Here is a 21,362-nt window from a genome sequence, read left to right as displayed (position 1 = left end):
AATAATAATCTTTATAAAAAAACTATGAATGTAGACAAAATGGATATTATTTCTTAAAATAGTTTATTTTATGCTTAAAGTCAAGATTTAACTCTAAGCATTATATGTAAAATAGTTATTTTAAATATTAGAAAAGAAAATATATTATAAGCAATCTGTAAAATGCAAAATAATGACAATTAAGTTAAAAAGACCGCAATTCACATTTCAAATTTTATATATTGCTACATATACATGACCCATTTAATGCATGAGTGTTGTAAAATGGTATAAATCACATGATTTTCGAGATTCTAAAAGATATAATTCTCTGGGAGTGAAATTGTTCTATAACTCCTCTAGTATTAACAATAAAATAGCAACTGTATCTAGAGTATAGATTTGATATGCACTTTGAAGAAGATATAGTAAAATATATTGTGAATTTATTTATGCATTAAAATATTATTTCAATAACTTGTGGTTAGAATATGATTCAAAATCTATATTGTTAATTTTTAAGAATGATTGCTTTGTCTCTTGGAGTATTTGTAGAAGACGACAAAACTGTCTTTATTTCTTTTAATTTTCTTTATTCTTCCGCTTTTTTTTTTCTGTGGGTTTTGGCCTAGGTCCCCCACTCTTACTTTTTATTAAAAAAAAATATTTCCATAGATAAGTCATAAATAGATTATTAGAGTAAGTACGTTTCATAAATTTCTTTGTAAGAAATTAATTTAATAGTTTATTATGCAATATTTACTTAAAAAAGAAATTGAGAAATAAGATCAATATTGACCGCTTAGTTAAAAATACTCATGTCTTCTTCAATACTTTTTTTTATTATAAATAAACTGTATTTTAGAATTCAAAATTCAAATAACTTATTTATAAATAATTACACTTAATTAAGAAGCATCAAAATTGAAACATTTTAATAAAATAAATATTGTAGTAAGAAATATAAAAAACTTTAGTAGAATGTAAGGAACTAAGGATTGATGACGTGATTTCGTAGTACAGATTATTTATGTTGACACGCATGTTTTGATATGAAAAAATGTTTAATTTAATAGGTCAATTTCATGATTTACATTTCAAAATTTATATATTAAATAGATAGGTAAATAGACAAACGAGTCACTATATTTAAAAAAAAAAAAAAAAAAAAGCCTTAAAAATAAATGATAAGATAATTTAATGATTATCTTTGGTCAAAACAAAGTAACGTTTAAAAAGGGAACCATTAATTTATACATTAATTCTCTCTCCCTATCTTATCCATCCATGATCACAATTCTCTCCCAAATGGGTTTTCTCATCACATTCTCGTGTTTTTCACTTTTTTCTTTCCTTCAATGTCTCTTAACCACCACCTCATGCGACTCCATCCATGGAGGTAAGCCAGGACAACCTAATTCACATTGCCATGGATGTTGAAACCTCGGAAAACACATTGTTTGAAGGGTCTTTCATATGCCATAGTGCATTTAATCAAATCAACTCCAAGGGAATTTGGTTTGGAGATGATCCACTTGCATATTCTCTCCCTCTCTTCTTGCTTCAGTTTTTCCTCATGTTTATATTCACTCGCTTCATTTACCTTATTCTCAGGCCCCTTGGTCAATCGTCTTTTGTTTCTCAAATTCTTGTAAGTTTGCAAGCTTTCCATTTCCTAATCTTCATGTTCAAGTATGATTTGATGTTGAATTATTTGGTTGATCTTTTATTGGCTATTATGATTGATACAAATAACTGAGTTTGTTTGAAAACTGATAGCTTATTATATAAATTTTTCAAAGAGATTTTGTGAGAGAATATCATGTCCAATTTGTGAATAACAATGTCCATTGTCAAAATCTATTTTATTTAATAATACAAAATCATAGATGAAAGCTGCCAAAAGGAATTTTCATAGGTCTAACTCCCACTATTTGAAGTCTTTTATGAAAGCACCCATATTTGCTAAACAATTTGATTATAGGATTCATTTGCAAATTATTCAATTAGTCACATTGGTGCGACGTCCTCCACAACTTTTTTATTGAATTTTTTTTTTTTTGATGTATTAACTTAATAGTCACCTACTAAATTTATTTTCTAGCAATTTTTCCTATTGATAATGTTGGGTATCGAAATTATACAAGCAATTTCAAATAGTTACAATAGTAATTGATATGCAATATTTTAATCTGAAAAATCTCCAACTAGTAAAGGAAAACCACTAGTAAGACTAGAAAATGTCTTTACTAAATGAAAGAAAGTTACATTCTAAATCTCAATATAGGAAAAGAGTAATTTCATGAACACTAATAAGACTATATATGAACTTTCTCATTGGAATGAGATGCATTTGAATGAAGGAATTGCCCTTATTTATGAATACCTTTTATAAAATGAAATCAAATTAGTATTTATGGCTTCAATTAAATTGATTCTTCAATAAACTTCTTAACTCTAGCTTGTGGAGGTGATGAAATTTTTTTGCCTTATGTATTATTTTCCTTTTTCAAAGGAGCTAAAGTGGATTTATCTTGCCAACACAAATTTCATTTTTTATTGATCATTGACAACCTATCTATCTATATTTATTGTAAATAGACAGTTTTTTTTCTTTCTTTTCTTTGTGCTCTGGTGTTTACTGAAACTAGAAGGCTAGTTACATATATCTAATTCATTTCTTTAATTTTTTTGTTAACTAGGGTGGTATGACTTTAGGTCCTTCTATTCTTGGGCACAACACTACATTCATTGAAAAGGTTTTTCCCCCCAAAGAAAGACATGTGCTTGATACCATAGCCTTTTTTGGTATTATGTTATCTACCTTCCTAACTGGGGTAAAGATAGATCCAACAATTGCTTTTACATCAGGTAAAAGGACATTTGCCATAGGACTTTTAGCCTACTTTGTTCCTTATACTTTTGCCACAACAGTTGTCTATATCCTCAATCGATTTGCATCATTGGACAATGATGTTTTTACGGTGCTCCCAATTGTGGTGGAACTTCAATGTATTGCAACCTTTCCAGTAATTACTCGTTTTCTTGCTGAACTTCACATCTTAAATTCAGAGATTGGACGGTTGGCAACTTCTTCTTCGTTAGTGTGTGATGCCTGCTTCATCTTAATTATGACAATAAAGTTTGTTGCAAATTTATCCTTCACAAAGTCAATAGGAGTATCAATTGGATCTTTATTATCCACCGTTCTACTTCTTTTGTTCATTATCTTTGTAGTTCACCCAACTGCAATATGGGCAATTCAACAATCACCAGAAGGAAAACCAGTTCAAGAAGCTTATATTTATGGGATTCTCATAATACTAGTATTTTCGGCATTCATAGGTGAAGTCATCGGTGTAAATGGAATCATTGTATCATTCTTGGTGGGTTTAGCTATACCAGAAGGTCCACCATTAGGAGCAGCATTGGTAGATAAGCTCGAATGTTTTGTTTCAATGGTGCTCATACCTATCCTTTTTGTTATAGTTGGATTAAGGACAGATGTGTTTGTCATACAAACGATAAAGACCTTAGCTGCAATTCAGTTAATCATTTTCATTGCTTTCTTTGGAAAAATTTTAGGGGTTTTGTTGCCTCTCCTTTTCCTTAGGATCCCATTTCGAGATGCATTTTCTCTTGGTCTTATAATGAACTGCAAAGGCACTCTTGAACTAGCCATGTTGATTGCCTTGAAATTTAAAAATGTGAGCAAAAGTTTTAATTCTAGTGCACATCACAATTTAAAAAAGTTTTTGTTTTGTTAAACTCAATTAAAAGTTGCATTTCTATGAATTTGCAGGTCTTGGATGATGAATGCTTTACAATTTTGGTTCTTACTTTAGTGCTTGTAACTGGTATTATATCACCTCTTGTAAAAGTTCTATATGATCCTTCTAAGAGGTTTATTGCTTATAAAAGGAGGACAATTATGCATCACAAAAATGGTGAACAATTCCGCTTACTAGCTTGCATTCACAATCAGGATAATGTTTTGGCAATTTTGAACCTCCTTGCATCTTCAAATCCAACTGAAGCATGCCCTTTTGATTTAGTTGTGCTTCATCTTATTAAGCTTGTGGGGCGAGCTTCTTCTCTTCTTGTTGCACATATGCCGCGTAAAAAGCTTAGTGAACATCCAACTCAATCTGAAAAGATTTTCAACTCATTCAACAAGTTTGAAGATGCATATAAGGGTAAGGTCACATTGCATTGCTATAAGGGCATTTCTCCTTATGCTACTATGCACAATGATGTGTGCTACTTAGCACTTGAAAAGAGAACAACTTTTATTATCATACCTTTTCATAAGCAGTGGGTAATTGGAGGAAGAAGTGAGTCATCTTTTGCTTTTAAGCAACTTAATAAGAACGTTCTAGAGAAAGCTCCTTGCTCAGTTGGGGTCCTAATTAATCGTGGCAATCAAAAGACATTTTGGTGTGGTCATACAAAGGAATCAATATATCATGTGGCTGTGCTTTTCTTTGGCGGTGCAGATGATCGGGAAACACTTTCATATGCAAGACGCATGTTAGATCAACCTTATGTACATATTACTCTTTTTCATTTTTCATCTTCAACGGATATTATTGGTGGATCAGAAAGGAGCAAAATGCTTGATACCCAAATCTTGAGTGAGTTTAGGCTAAAGGCCTTTCGGAATGAAAGAGTTTATTTCAAAGATGAGATAATAGTGAATGAAAGGGATGTGCTTTCAGTAATTGAATACATGGAAAATTGCTATGATCTTGTCATGGTTGGGAGAAGGCATGCAGACTCAAAATTAATGACTGAACTTAGAAAATGGAAGAACGGAGAGTTGGGGGTTGTCGGAGAAATCCTTGCCTCTTTAAATATTGGAGCCCATACATCAATTTTAGTGGTGCAACAACAAACTAGATTTTGGGGATCACGTGATCCAGAGGAGTCCACACATTTAAGAAAAGTAGATATATAACAACAATTAGGATTTTACACCAACAAATATATATAAACCAATTGTATTTTAGAAATGAGTCATGTAACTATAATAGCGTGCTTCCAAATTTAATTGTCTTTTCTTTGCCTTTATTTTCTTTTTTCCTTTGCATTAGCTTTTAGTCACTTAATTTAGTTGACACTCAACAATGTTTAATATATATGTTCATTTTTCTAATATATTTTTTTATCTAGAGAAATCAAATTTGGTACTAGGAAGTTATAACAACTCAAACATATTTTTCAACAACCTAAGTTAGACATCTTGGTTCATTTTCAAATATATACTCTAAAGACAATCCATGGTAAAAAAAATTATTATTCATTGAATAAATCAATATAATTGTACATCATTTTCTTATAATGGTAGGCAACTTCTTAGCATGCAAAAATTAAGCGATTGCAAAGATCATCATAATCTTCTTAACACAATGATTAGTTTTATTAGAAAGATCTCTATATTTTCAAAATTTTGCATAAAATAGTTTCTTTGTGATTTCTAAATAAATGCACACACAACTAAAAAAGTCATCTCCTATCGATTTTTATTTTACGTATTTAATGACTTTGAGAAAATATCATCTCTTTCGGTAAACAATGGATCAAACAATGACTTAGGTACCAACCGCGTTTTTCTAAAATATCATTTTAATATTTAGTAATGATGGTATTATAAACATGATCACCTTTAAAACTGAGGCCATGGAAATAACTAATTCTAGCATATTTTGGTCATCTAATTTGTTTCATATGCATGTTACTATGATGTAAAGGTGCATTCGGTCGATTCACGCTATGACTTTTACAAGATTATGATGATGGTTGCTGGTGATTCTCAACTAATTAGCCATATAGGAAAAATAGTTTTTACCAAAATTACACTTGTTTATGTTTATTTCACAAAAATAATTAATTACAATATGCTTGATCAAATAATTGGCTTATTTTTAGAAGCAAAACAAAATGATTTTTATAGGAAATACTGACTTGAATAGATGGGCATGCTGATATAAGTTAATTATTTTTCCTATTCACTAATAATAATTTAGACTAACAAGGCAACATGTTATATTTTTTAATTTGATGGGCATATTCTAAGAAAATATATACAATTTCATGTCAATTTAGATAGTTTGCTTTTAAATTTGATAATGCTGATTAGAGTCTAATTTATTTACAAAAAATTAACTAGTTCAGATTGTCTTTGTATATATACAAATAACTAGTTCATACAAAAAAAAAAACTTTAATTGAAATAAAAATAATATTCTCGCTTGGACCGAATATTTTAAGGAGATTCAAATTATAAAAATAATCATTGTTTTTAGCATTTTGAAAGAGATGTGAACATATGATATGAGAGATGAGATGAAAATATGATATGATATTAAAAATTGTAGAGTTCAAAAATATTGTAGCAACTTTTACATACTCTTATAATATACTATTCATCTTCGTATTATGTGGTCTTGTATTGTTACAAATCTTATGTGTGCATTCGTGCACATGCATTAAATATTAAGCTATATTGATGGGTCTTTATCTTTTTATCTTGAATACAGGAAAAAAAATTCCTAATTTATATTAACATACCTAATTTCTCATTTCATACTAAAAATTAAAGATTTTATTTTTATTTTTAAATTCCTATAGTAGCTTCTGCCTACTATATTAGTGGGTGTGAATTTTGTGAAGGCACTCACTTACAAGAATAGTATGGATTAGTGGTCGAGGAACCTCAACAAGAGATCCGAGACAGAGAACAACACTAGAAAAATACATATGGCCACTCAAAACAAGCACTTTGGCACTTAAGCAAACAGAATTTGTTCAAAGTTTTCACAAATTTGCTTTGAGCGAGTAAAGACAAAAGATGATCTTAGACGTATTCACTTAGTTGCTTAGAGTGAACAACATGGGTGCTCTAAGTGACTTGACTCAACCTAAAAGCCCATCAGAAGTGATCATAAAAATTAGGGTTTCAGGAGGTCTCTTGGAAGAGTTTGGATTCTAATACATTCTTTTTAGTAAAATTTTAGAGATTAAAGAGGGTTCTGTGAGATCAACATTATAATCACGAATCACTCAAAGATTCATCTAGAGTTATAATCCTTAGTTATAAGTGGCTAAGTTCTCCATTGTTGAAGATTGAAGTAACTACTGAAACTATGTAATTTAATTTTTTCATTCAATAAAAGTATTATTCAATTAATCGTTTTTCTTATATTCTTAAGACTTGGTTTTGTTTGATCACCCAATGCACGATTTATTAGAATTAATTGAGGTTGGAAAACCCTTTTAAAACTATAGTCTAGAGAAAACACTAATGACATTTATTAACAAGGAATTGGAATAAACCTCGTGAGTTGACTTTTAGTATCTGATCTTAATGCAGATATCTTTAACAAAAATTAAAAAAGAATTAAGATTTTCCTTAAATGACCTAGAATTTTTCACCTAAAGAATTAGGATTTGAATACATATGTAGGTTGTTGAATTAACTGTTTAATTACAAAATTGCATGGAAAATTGATAAAATTTTACATAGAAAAAGTTAGTTAATCTATCTTTGACTACTTTTATTACATATTAAATTCATCCAAGTTACTATTTTCTTTTAATTTATGCAATCAAATATTTCTTTACGAAATTCAATTCAATCACTTTTTAATTTACCTATTTAGTATCATAGTTACATCAAATAATAATAAATGCGAGTCTTTGTGGATCGATAACTTGAACTTTTGTCCTCATTACTACTAAGTCAGTTGGTATATTTGCCAAATGTGTATCAAGGACCCATAATCTTGGATTGTGCAACACGTACCCTATTATCTTGGTCATAAATTTTGCATTTCTTTATTAAGGTAGGATCACTACTAGAAAAATTAAAATTAGAGAGGGAACAAATCCGTCACTAATTTTGATAAAATCCGTCACAAATCAATTAGTGACGGAATTTGTGACAGAAATGATTCCGTCACAAAATTTGGCGTCACAAAATATTTAATGACGGATTATTTTTTCCGTCACAATTAGTGACGGAATTAAGGCATCACAAACAGTATAATTTCCGTCACTAATTTCTAATAATAAATGTTTAGAAATTAATAAAAATCCGTCGTAATTTGTGAGGGATTAAATCCCTCGCAATTTGTGAGGGATTAAATCCCTCGCAATTTGTGAGGGATTAAATCCGTCACAAACTGTGATGACTTTAATTAAGTAGAATCCGTCACAATTTGTGACGGATTTAATCCCTCACAGTTTGTGAGGGATTAAATCCCTCACAAATTGTGAGGGATTAAATCCGTCACAATTTGCGACGGATTTAACTGGGATGAATCCCTCACTAACTGTTGATGACTAAATTTGAGGGAACCATTTGTTTTTAAGAGTCTGGTAATCGATTACCTATACATGTAATCGATTACCAGACAATGAAAATCATATGTTTGATATTTACTTATTAAAAGGTTCTCTGGTAATCGATTACCCATTATTGTAATCGATTACCAGAGACTATTATTGAAACAATTTCAATCAAAACAAAAATATCAAGTCTTTTTTATGAAAATGCATGATATCATTTAAAATGAAGATAAAAGAACAATACAAACATCAAGAGGAGTTCCCAAGTTTAATGATGTGCTTAATCGGCAAGACAACACATGAAAAATAATGAATGACCTCTATCAGTGTAACTATGACAATAAAGCTTCATTGGAGTATATCCATAGCCATGATACTTTTCATCATTTAGAGATCAAAATCCACAAGGCACACATTTAGGCAAAGAAACCCCTTCAAACAATACACATGAAGCAACCTAATTTTACTGAGCTAGATTGCTTATATAGTGATGACCTTATACCTATCTACCAAACATACAATTAATAGAGGCAACATGTTCCAAATCAAATCATACAAAAATTCAAATACAGGGGAAAAAATTCTTAAAATTGATTACCTTTTTTCCCGGCCTAACAAGCCTCAAGGCCACCTCAGTAGCAGTATTTGCAGTAGCAATAACATCAGTTGCCCTTCCTGTGACAGGACCTTCCTGAAGAACATGAGTGTGAGCCACAATCGCGATGAAACATTTATATGACAAGCCAAATCACTACAAACAACCAAAGAAACTACCATCAACTTCCCAGTAATAGCGAAAAACACAAATTTCATTCCCCCATCACTCATAACAAAATTCCTACTAAGAAAAAAAAAACCATGCTCAAAAATCTTACATTTTCAATATATCACCTTCTTCCAACACTGTCTCGTCACTGGCTAGTGGAGAGAAATGGCAGACCACATTGTTTACAGATAAGCAAGTTGGGAAAGTAACACCTCTCTCAATCTTCCTCTTCACGTTCTTGTACACATTTCCAGTTTGTTTGTACACACACATAAAACAAACTCTATAAGCTATAATCCAAAAATATTAAAAATAAATAAATAAACAAAACAGCAATTCCGTATGCATATATGAACATGTATGTTAAAAAAGTATCACAATTCACAAATAATGCTCCTTCATATATAAATAATAAAACCTTACTCTCTAATATAGGAATCGTGTATGTTTACAGACATTCACAATTATTTTCTCTTGCTTGCCATGGTTTTTTGGGTGACAGGGGAGATCTTGGTGATGATGGTTGGTCTTCGAAGATTAAAGGACCCGGTTCACTATCCTGGCCATGGAGCAGAATGAAAAACATCAAAAAATCAACTGAAGTCGTCAAACAGTTTATAACAGAGAAGGATATTATAAAGGATTTCAAACCTTTCCACTACAATCACCAAAATAACTAGTGCAGCAAAATAAAAAGGGCAGCTGAATGGCTCAATCACAAAATAACTAGTGCAGAACAAAATAAAAAGGGCAGCTGAATGGCTCAATCCCAAAATAACTAGTGCAGCAACCAACATCCAAAAAAACAGAATATAGAATGTCTTTTCAAGACAACATAACTGCTTTATATTTTCTCTTAACTGCTAATATTTTCTCTTCTATTTTTGCTCAATATGTGACATATAAATAGTCCAAATTCCAAAGTAAAAATTATGTCAAGACAATCTTAAGCACTACTACTATTAGTAATTAAGCAACACTAGATAGGCAATAAAAGAATTGACAAATTAATCAATTAGCACCAGTGTCACATATAGCATATATTGGTGCAATTCAGTTTTCACATGCTGTCATATTTTGTGGTTATTGGTTATTGGTTTTCTCAATTTGTGGTTATTAGGATCAGTTGCTGCAATGCTATTGGACCAAATCAGATTTTAACACTCTATTAAGACTACTGTTGTTGTTGTGGCTACTACAAACTTAATATGCTAATACAACATATATATGTATGATAGAGTAAAAATGTAATAAAGCAAACTAGTGAAGTAGAGGTATAAGGGTCCTCTCTCAACTTAAGAAAATGCCTCAGCTTATAATTGAAGGAAAATAACATTTAGGATTATTTATAGTTGAACAAACCAGAAGGAGACATGTAATGTGGGGCGTCAAGATAAGCTTGGGCAGCTTCGTGCTTGCTTTCCAACTACAACAACATGATTCATCACATCGCGTGGAGAGAATCAAATCAAAGAAGGCCAAAAATGAAACTGATTAGTTAGTTACCTTCAAATGGCAATTGGCCAATTTGATGTAGGTGGATCCTGCTTTGTCCCCTGAAAACATGCACGATGCATTCCGTTAATTAATAAATAAATAATAAAATAAAATATAATAAAATAATCAAGCATCTACTATTAAAAACATTTTGTATGAAGAAAACAACAGCCGCATGCAATTATAGAATCACAAATATACAAAGAAAATGAAAGAATCTAAAAGCACAACAAAGAGTAAATTTATTTAAAAGACAACAAAAACGTGTCATTATTTATCACAATTGTAGAACTTACAACACTGGACAATGACTTCCATTTCTTTCCTCCAGCTTTCTCAACCTTCAAACAAACCATAAACCGTAACAAATAGTCTTACTCTTACATCAATATCAAATTAACTAACAACAAAAACAACAATAGTCACACCTTTGATATCATCTCCACCCTTAACAAGCCTAGCCTTCTTCTCTAACTCCTCCACCAACCCCTGCACACTTTTATCAATCCCTCTCTTGAGAGAGACAGGGTTAGCCCCAAAAGTCACACTTAAAAGCCCGAGATTAATTATCTCACGTGCAAGAACCGAGGCCGTGGTCGTCCCATCACTCGTAGAGCCTTCCTCAAGATGCGGCTTATGTTGGTGATGGGAAGGTACCTGTCTTGCTCGCAGACATTGGAGCGAGGGTTGTGGTTGCCGTTCTCGTGGCTGTCGCAGCCAGGGCTGGCAAGACCCTCCGCCATGCTCGCTGGAACCCTAATTTGAGAAAGGGAAAAAGGGAAAACATGAGGCGAAACCCTAGAGAGAGGGAGGAAGGGGGAATGTTAAGAATACCTGCAACCGGCTTTGGCGTAAACGCGATGTGTGAAAAAGTGCAAGACTCGAACACGCCCCGCCATTTCCAGCTTAGACTCGATCTCCATAGTGGGCTGGACCCTCAGCCCATAGTTGAAGCCCACTCTGTCATAGTTCGGCAGCATGGGGCTCAGCCTTTGGGATGCCGAGAGGGGGAACGACTGCACGGAGAAGGTGGCTGCCATGTACTGCGTCCGCCCAACATCGATCTCGCTGGTGGGGATGAACATGAACCCCACCTGGCTACCGGACGCTTGGGCCGCTGCGCTGTTGGAGGGGCGGAGGCCTCCATGGCCTGCGGTGGCAGAGGGAGAGCCAGAGTGGAAGTGGAAGTGTGGTGTATGACTCTTCTTCTTTATGTTTAGAGCCTTTCATTCCTCATGGTGCTTAAGGATTTCGAAGGGTTTCTTCGGAGAAGAGAAACCGTGGGTTTCTTGATTTTTTAGGGAGGCAGTTGTTGGGTTTGTGATTTTTTAGGGAGGGAAATCAAATTTTTTTTTATTTTTTTGGAGAGGTAAGCTGAAAGTTTTAGAGGGAAATTCCAGATTTTGGGATTTGTTTTAGAGGTAAGCTGAAATTTTTTAGATTTTGGTTTCTGCAATGTACATAAAAATAAAAATAAAAATTGGAACAAAAGAAAAAGTCTAAACACAAAAATTAAGGTCCAGAGAAAGTACCAAATAAATACAAAAGACCATTTTAATAATGCTTTTCCAATTAATTTAATTTTGACAAATTATCATAGATAATTGAGATAATATATAATTATAAATTGACAAATAAATCTACAAGAAATCACTTCATATAGTAATTAACATACTATTCTATTATATTTTAGTTATATAAATCATAACTAAAATTATAATAAATATTATGATATTAAATTTATTATATATTAAAATTAATTACATATTTGTATCAAAGAAATTACTACAAATTTTAGATTTTATTTATTATGTTTTATAATAAATAAAATCCAATATTAAATCAAATGATTATAACAATCATAACTCAAATCCAGGTAAATATTTTGATATTAAATTTATTATATATTAAAATTAATTAAACTTTTTTATCAAATAAACTCATACAGATTTTAGATTTTATTTACTATCTTTCATAATCAAAAGAAATCCAATATTAAATCAAAAGATAATAAAAATTATAACTAAAATATTTATAAATTTCTAATATTAAATTTACTATATATTAAAATTCTAAACTATATTTAATTAAAATAATTTTTTGATAAATACGGTAACTAAAAAGTATTATAATAAATAATTAAACTAAAAAAAATAAATTTTATAATGATTATTTTTTTAATGATATTAAATTAAATATTCTAATTATTTTATAATAAATAAAAATGAAAAGATAATAAAAATATGTTTTACCTACAGAATTTATCTACGGATAATATCCACTGTCAGGGATGGGCTACAGGCACACCGCTACTGATCTTCTCCAATTTCACCCGGGATTTTAGAGGGAAACTAAAAATTAATTAAATATTTTTATCAAATATATTGATACACATTTTAGATTTTATTTACTATGTTTTATAATCAAAATAAATCCAATATTAAATCAAAACATAATAAAAATTATAAATAAAATCATAATAAATTTTCTAATATTAAATTTAGTCTATATTAAAATTAATTAAATATTAGTATTTAAGAAATTGTTACAGATTTTAAATATATATTTTAAAGTTTTTATTTTATTAAATTAATTGAAAATAAATTATATTTGATCACTTTTTAATAAAATAAGTGAATGATAATGAATTAACTAAAATTTTGAAATATATTTTAATTAAAAAAAATTATCAATACAATGACTAAAAGTATTATAATAAATAATGAAATTAAATAAATTAAATCTTAAAATGATTATTTTTTTATGATACTAAATTAAATATTCTAATTATTTTACAATAAATTAAAATGAAAAGATAATAAAATATTTTAACTGATACTTCAAATAAAATACATTAAAATATTATAATCAAAAGAAATCCAGTATTAAATCAAAAGATTATAAAAATCATAATTAAAATTATAATAAATATTCTGATATGACTCAATGAAGGGTTTCAAGTTATCTTGTTTTCTTACTTTTTTCCTTCATTTAGAAGCAATTAAAGTTAAAAAAAATAATTAAAAACTTGTAAATTATCCTTGTCACTCTTAAGTATACCATATAACAACTCTCTGGTAGTATTGATTATTATTCTCAAATAACAACCGAGTGATTTGAAAAGATTAGAGTTAGTTCTTAAAATATTTTAATATTGATCATTCAATTAAATAAATTAAATTCACATAAGCAAGTCAAGAGATCAAAGTAATTGTTAAATATGTTTTTATCTTCATTGTGAAATTTAAAATATAAAAAAAAGAAATTAATATATATATATATAACAACACATAAATTTAGAAAAATTAAAGCTAACTATATATAATTTTTTATTCATATTTATCACCCGATTATATAAAAATTGAAAATGAAATCAAGATAAATAAATTCAGAAGATAAAATCCAGAAAATCAATCTAATTCTAAAATTTTTGTTATATTTCAAACAAATAGTCAATTTATCTGCTAGAATTGAGGATTTAGACAATTTTTATAATTTGCCACACAATCTATTATATTTTTCATTTATTTCATTCATTGTCAATATAAATTTAATTATAACATTAGTTTCCAATTAAATTATTTTTATTTTCACTATTTTTTTCTTAAATTGGTTATATGCATTATAATAATGCATATAACAATTTAAGAAAAAAATAGTGAAAATAAAAATAATTTAATTGGAAATAATGTTATAATTAAATTTATATTGACAATGAATGAAATAAATGAAAAATATAATAGATTGTGTGGCAAATTATAAAATTGTCTAAATCCTCAATTCTAGCAGATAAATTGACTATTTGTTTGAAATTTATTGTCTTGGAAACTTTTTCTTTGTCATATGAAAATATTTTGCACACATTAAAATTAAAAACAAGATTTTATAGTAAATATTATCTTATATTAATTTTTAAAATTATTAAATATTTAAAAATTAGCTAATATTTATTTTTATAAAATTTATTTTAAAAATCTCAACATATAAATATATTTTTAAAATTAATTTTATCATGATGGAATCAAATTATCATATCTAACCTAATAATTTAAAATTTGAGATATTTGAATTGACTTAATTATCCAAACAAAATATTTTAAGAATGATAGAAATTGAAATCAAAGTAATTCAAATACCAAGAATTTAAAATTCCTTGAATTTGTAAAATTCTTCATCCAAACACACCATAAGAGAATGCAATCTTGAATTTGTAAAATTCTTCATCCAAACACACCATAAGAGAATGCAATTCTAAGAGACAATTATATGAGTAAGATGTTTATTGTATGGATTAGAATACTATGTAGGTTCTTAAGAGAACCCTGAGAGAAACAAACAAACTATGCAAGTTTATATTTTGTTTTTTGATTGTTCTGTTGTATTCCTTGTTGCATGACATGTATGAATATCTATTTAATTCCACAAATACATGAGTTTTGATTTGAATTAAACATGTTTGGTATTTCAATTATGAAAAATATTATGTTATTCAATTTTTGTTATTTGTGTTATGGTATGTGGGGTAGAGGGTGTCACACAAATGATATATATTTATTATTAATAAATACATTAAAAAAAAATATATATATATATATATTATATTTTTATAATATTATTCATAAATTAATATCAATAATATTATTAGTATATTTATACATTAACTAATAATTTGATAAATATAACTTATTATATATTAATATACTTTTACAAAAATATAAATATACATATCTTATCTATTATATTTATATTTTTGTAAAAGTATATTAATATATACTAAGTTATATTTATCAAATTATCAATTTATCTATAAATATACTAAAAATATTATTGATATTAATTTATTAGCAATATTAAATTATTAATAATATATAAATTTTATTTATTTAGTAATAAGAAATATATATCATATGTTACATTAATAAAAATTATAGTATATGTTAACTTAAATAAGCAAATAATTGTATAATTTTAAATTATTATATATATATATATATATTAAAATTTTAAAATTATTAAATTTTTAATGGGAGAGATTCAAATTGCACAATTATGATTTTTGAGGGACTATAATTGTTCAATTAAAAATTAAACAACTAAAATTGCACAATTACAATCCTTTAGGGACTAAAATTATCCAATTAAAATCTTAGGGATCAAAATTGCACAATTACAATACTTGAGGGATCAAAAATGTAATTAAGCCAAAATTAAATTAATATTTTTTTTTTAATTTCACAAGTTTTTTTTAAATATTTTTAATGAATGTCTTAGTTTCTTATGTTCAAAATTGACAATTTTTTATTTAATTAAATGAATTTCATAATTTTTTTAGTCCTTTAATGAAATAAAATATTTTTAATTTTATTATTTTCTTAAAAAAAATTTAACATATTTTCTTTAATTATGCATAATTCTTAAATATAAAAGTTTCATAAATAAAATTTAATATTTTGAGAGGAAACAATTTGTCACAAATTTTTCACAAAATATTTTAACCTATTTGTGACGGAATTTTGAGAGGGAAAAATCCGTCACTAAATTGTTTCATTTTAGTGACGAAATTTGTGACGGATTTTTTAGAGACGAAGTTCATTCCGTCACAAAATCCGTCACAAATTTTTTTTTTATTTAGCGATGAAATTTGTGACGGATTTTTAGAGACGAAAATTTTTCCGTCACAAAATCCGTCACAAATTTTTTTTTTTTTATTCAGTGACGGATTTTTAGAGACGGAATATATTCCGTCACAAAATCCGTCACAAAAGTCAATAAATTCTAGTCCGTCACAAAACTTAAAATTTCCTCACAAAATCCGTCACTATTAGCGATGCTATTTTTTCCGTCACAAAATTCGTCACAAATATTAATTTTTCTAGTAGTGGATAATGGTAGATCTCTTAATAATTAATCTTCATCTTCACCTCAAGACGGAGACCATTCACAAACTTGATGCATTTATCATGCTCACCACCCTCATCATGATAATTAGCATAGTAACAAACAAGGTCCCCAAACCTAGCAACATACTCTGTCATTGTGGTATCTTTTTGCCTCAACTCCAAAAACTCCACTTCTTTCTAACTTCGTAGTCGTCCAAAAAATACTTCTCCAAGAATACCCTTTTGAAGTTGTCCTAGTTGACCAACATTCCCTCAACCATCATCCTCTACAAGGTACCTTCCCACCAAAAGTGTGTATCACTAAATAACTTGAAGATAGCCAAATTCGTCTTATATACAACAACACACTCCATAGCCTTGAATATTTTATCTATCTTCGTCAACCAGATCATAACAACTTCCATGTCATATCCCCTATAGAAAGATGGTGGATGGTTAAGCTGAAACTGCACTAGCCAATAAGGAGTAGCTCCAACCTTTTCAATTCCTATAGCATTTGCTAACGCTTAAAGGGTATCGACGATGGCACCATCATTTCTACTAGCCATAATATTGATATAGAATAACAAACAAATTAACTATAAAACTCAAAATATCACACTAATAATTATCATAGTACACGTGGAACCCGCAATAAGGCACATAATACACATGTCTGATTTGAATCAACTAGGCTCAGATACCACTAAATGTGACACCCTCTATCCCACATACGTATATAAATTTAAAACTTATAACAAGGATACATAAATCTCTAAATCCATGTATAAATAATCAAAGTGAAATCTCCACATGAGATAAAGAGTCTCACATGACAAACTCTTAAACAAACTATATACCAAAGTGAAAATATAAAACTAAACATAAATACTATCATAAAAATTAATAAAGAACATCTCTAGTGTAAGTCTCGGTGTCAGATGTCGTATTAGAGCACTCTCAAGACAAGGATTAAACCTCGTCACAAACATCATCACTATCCTAATGAGACTCACTTGCATCAACATGGAAAAATAGGAGTGAGCAAATTTCTCACTCTAGTTCATGGCATGAAAAATAGGAGTGAGCAAATTTCTCACTCTAGTTCATGGCATGAAATAAGAGATTAATAAGTAAACACACATAATACATTATTTATAACAATAACATCGATATTAAACGTATAATTAGTACTATCAGAAATAATAACTCATTCATAGCACATCAAATCATTAATCTCTAGATATAATTCAGTCAAATGCAAATATGAAATGCAATTGACGCAGACTCTCAATTTGCATGCATGTGGTACCAATCACAAGATATGCGTAGTGCATATTAAACAATTTATCAATTTACTTATTTGTGTGCATATGATGCATGTCACATAGACTTTCTATCATATTATGAATCATTACATATACTCAACGATTTATCACACATATGATTTGTCATACATACGATTTTTCAAGCTTATAATTGTTATTTACAATGCCATACATACCATTTAACAAACACAATTCGAGTATTTCATTCAATAAATACATTAATAATATTCATGTTTATTTCACACTCATCATGCATTAGAATCACTCAATGAATCCATTTTCATTTGAGTAAAAGAACAAGTTTCTTACATGAGGTGATGCCCAACAAAAGTTAATCCACAGTCGACGTAATTCTTATCACACCTATTGAGATATCAACAAGGAGTTCCCTAGAGCTCCCGCACCTGATGAGCCTCAACTCACGCCCAACATGAGCAGCATAGAGGTTCTCAACCTCAATAATGCCCAACAACACAAGACCCGCGCCCAATGCGAGTGAAATAGAGAGCACACTTGCTCTCAGGCACAACAACGCCTAGTGCGACACACACTTGACACCCGACGCCATCATAGAAACCCAAATCTATAGAAACACAAAGCATACATCTTACGAGCCGAAATTTGCATATAACAATTTAATCGGTAAAACACTTTGAAATACTCATTCAATACATCCATAAGGCATGAATTGCATACAATTACACATTCCTATTAACTACTCACACATTAACTATTCAACACATACTCTTAAGGTTCTCATAGGAACCCACAAGCAACTCAATTCATACCCAAAAGGGCTCAATGCCACAAAATTAATTCGATCATAACACTTTAGGGGGCATAAGAATCATGAGGAGGACAACAAACAAGAACAAAAAATAATAGAGGTTTTTCCTTTCATACAACACATACAATACAAAGAGATTGAAGGTTGTTGAGATTTTCCGTTGAACTATTTTTGTTATCACTTTAAATCACTTTTGTTCTATCAACGGTCTCAAACACGACAAGTATATCGGCCGTTCAAGTAGTAAAGTTATCGTATCCACAGAGATTAGTAGGTAACATAAGCATTTATTGACTATTCGTGACTAAAGAATAATTTCAATTTTAGTCGTTTGTCATGCAAATGTGAATTTAAGATCATGACTACTGGAAGGTTAAATTATAAAAATAGTTGTTTGTGAGTGGAAAAGGGTAGAAATGATATTATTATTTTTTGTGAAATTGTGGGGTTAGATTTCACCGAACGTACACTAATGAATCCTTAATCTCGAGTTACATCCATTGCTTAGTCAACCCATAAGTTTACTCAAACCTAATTCCTTAGAGCAAGAGCCTAGGTGCGGATAATGAATATCAATCCCTTGAGTATTCAATACCTACACCCGCATTATGGGTTAGGGTTTAAGACTACTAATGGGCCAAGTTCCATTCCTAGATACATTTCCCACTAGGCATTTGTTTCAGAGCTAGTTTCAAAGGTTATTTTCCAATACCCAATGGAACCTATATCATGCAAGGAGAATCAATCCAAAGCAAGCATTAAGAATAGAAACATACACAACAATGAATGAAACAACATATATATATATCATTAAAAAGTAAGGATTACAATAGAATTCGTTGGTTACATCTAACCCTACAAAACAATGGGTAGAACCACTCAAAACAATGAGGGTAAACAAAAAAATAGAGATAAAGAGAGAATGAAGAACCGAAGGAAAGACCCACACACGAACGACCCCAAGCTCCGGGAATCCCTTCCTCAGCTCCTAAAACGCTCCAATGTGTGAATGAGGAAGAAACCCTTGAAAATGTCTTCAAATACGAGCTAAGGGAGTCAGATTGGGGTTACGCGCCCGGATATAAGTCTTTGCGCCCGGCGTAGGGCCTTCCATAGAAGTTGAGCACTATCTGCCTCAGGACACACCCGGCGCAATTTCCTTTTACGCCCGGCGCAATGTCTTCTAGAGAGTTTGAGTCACTCTCTGTCTCGATCACGCCCGGCGCGGGTAGTCTTGCGCCTGGCGCATATATGACTTGCAGAGATAAGGCACTCTATTCTACTCAAGCCCGGTGCGGGTCATCTTGCGCCCGGCGTAGTCACTCTTCTTTGCTCCTTAGCTCTTTAGGTTTCCAATCTTATGGGTCTTCAATCCTCAACTCTCTAGCTCAATACCTACACAAAAATGAGGTGTATTAGGGTATTGTTAGCTAAATTTTGGGTTAACTATATCTGCACACAAAATGAATCAAAAAGAGAACAATTATATTGCAATGGTTCAAAGAATGAGTGCAATTGTTCAACATGTCTTGTCCAAAAAGAAGTGTAATTGAGACTTAACAAAGGTCAACCTCGCTACCTAGCAATCACCCTATGCCTTAGAGTGAGAATTCTCACTCTCCCTTATCTCGATCAGCAAAAAGCGAAGAACGTGGGTCTTCAAGATGATTTCTCCTTGTCTCCTCTCCTCTTAGTTCTTTAGAACGTAAAAGAAAATGGAAGCGTAAGGAGAAATAGACTTTTTTTTTCTTTAATTTAAAAACTAACTTAACTACTTTTTAACCCAACCAACAGTTACAATCCCTCTAACAAAGGTTACCTTTTTCCTTCCCTCAAAATAATCTTAATAATAATAATAATAATAATAATAAATAATATATTATATTTTCATCCTCATATAATTAATTAAAATAAATATCAAAATATTTAAAATTTAATAACAAAATGCTTTATAAAATCAACTCTTTAATTTTATAATAAAAAAATATGTAATTAATTTAATAGCAAAAACGTAGAGTGTTACATATACATGTTATAGTGACACAATATTTGCTACTAAAAATTACTTTTATTTACATTATAGATACAATATATGTTAGTATGTTGTTAAAAAGTATAGATATATGTTATAATGACACATAATATACATTAAATGTCATTCAAAATTAATACTAAAATTATCTATAATTATACGTCAAATAGATTTATATTTACATATTTTGTAACTATAATAATAATATTATATATATATATATATATATATATATATATATATATATATATATGTTACGGTATGTAAATTTTTTTTGTGCAAGCATGCATATAATGTGGTTGAGTGAAGCCAAAGTAGGTAAATATATACAATAAATGGTCCAAATGAATTAGTATAATAATATATGTATGAGTTGGACTGCTAAAGGATGTGCAAAGAATTGTGTAATAGTATTAGCATGGGAGAGACATGTGAAGAAGTGAGTAATTAATTAATGGGAAATAAGTTAAGGAAGATATGCCAGCTCTTTGCTTTTGTTTCTTTATGAATGTAGCGTGGAAATGTCGCTATTTGAGAACTATGTGTTTGCAAGACAACAAGATAAGCTACCCACGTTTACTTTTATTTTCAAATAATAGACATTATGTAGTCTTATTCCAAATATACATCCACCATGCCCCGCCTTTTTTTTTTTTTTTTTTACTCTATAGATATATGTTTATCTTTTTCTTGCCAAATGTTTCCTTCTGATTTATAGCTAAATATCGCCACTTAACCTCTTCTA

At 29.7% G+C, this 21,362-nt stretch overlaps 2 protein-coding genes across 6 annotated transcripts; one reads left to right on the top strand and one right to left on the bottom strand.

Annotated features, from left to right (window-relative positions):
- The first annotated feature begins 1,260 nt into the window (after positions 1 to 1,260).
- Positions 1,261 to 5,049, top strand: LOC109798477 (cation/H(+) antiporter 15). Of its 2 annotated transcripts, XM_083071253.1 has the most exons (4): positions 1,272 to 1,378; positions 1,594 to 1,630; positions 2,682 to 3,686; positions 3,782 to 5,049. In XM_083071253.1, the coding sequence occupies exons 1-4, from the start codon at positions 1,338 to 1,340 to the stop codon at positions 4,934 to 4,936; spliced, it is 2,238 nt and encodes a 745-aa protein (XP_082927379.1). In that variant the 5' UTR covers positions 1,272 to 1,337; the 3' UTR covers positions 4,937 to 5,049. The 2 variants fall into 2 exon arrangements, with proteins under 2 accessions (XP_020214381.1, XP_082927379.1); XM_020358792.3 differs by having other exon boundaries at positions 1,261 to 1,630.
- Positions 3,722 to 11,998, bottom strand: LOC145955887 (uncharacterized). Of its 4 annotated transcripts, none has more exons than XM_083071255.1 (9): positions 11,426 to 11,998; positions 11,020 to 11,347; positions 10,888 to 10,932; positions 10,601 to 10,650; positions 10,457 to 10,520; positions 9,518 to 9,653; positions 9,204 to 9,331; positions 4,281 to 9,079; positions 3,722 to 4,127 (listed from the first exon to the last, which is right to left on the bottom strand). In XM_083071255.1, the coding sequence occupies exons 1-2, from the start codon at positions 11,674 to 11,676 to the stop codon at positions 11,158 to 11,160; spliced, it is 441 nt and encodes a 146-aa protein (XP_082927381.1). In that variant the 5' UTR covers positions 11,677 to 11,998; the 3' UTR covers positions 3,722 to 4,127; positions 4,281 to 9,079; positions 9,204 to 9,331; positions 9,518 to 9,653; positions 10,457 to 10,520; positions 10,601 to 10,650; positions 10,888 to 10,932; positions 11,020 to 11,157. The 4 variants fall into 4 exon arrangements, with proteins under 4 accessions (XP_082927381.1, XP_082927380.1, XP_082927382.1 ...); XM_083071254.1 differs by having other exon boundaries at positions 8,927 to 9,079; XM_083071256.1 differs by having other exon boundaries at positions 8,927 to 9,019.
- Between the last annotated feature and the right edge of the window lie 9,364 nt (positions 11,999 to 21,362).

Source organism: Cajanus cajan, chromosome 3, assembly GCF_000230855.2.
Source record: "Cajanus cajan strain Asha chromosome 3, NIPB_CcT2T_4, whole genome shotgun sequence".
NCBI lineage: Eukaryota > Viridiplantae > Streptophyta > Magnoliopsida > Fabales > Fabaceae > Cajanus > Cajanus cajan.
Note: the sequence above shows the minus strand (reverse complement) of the source record. Positions and strands in the feature narration are given on the sequence as shown.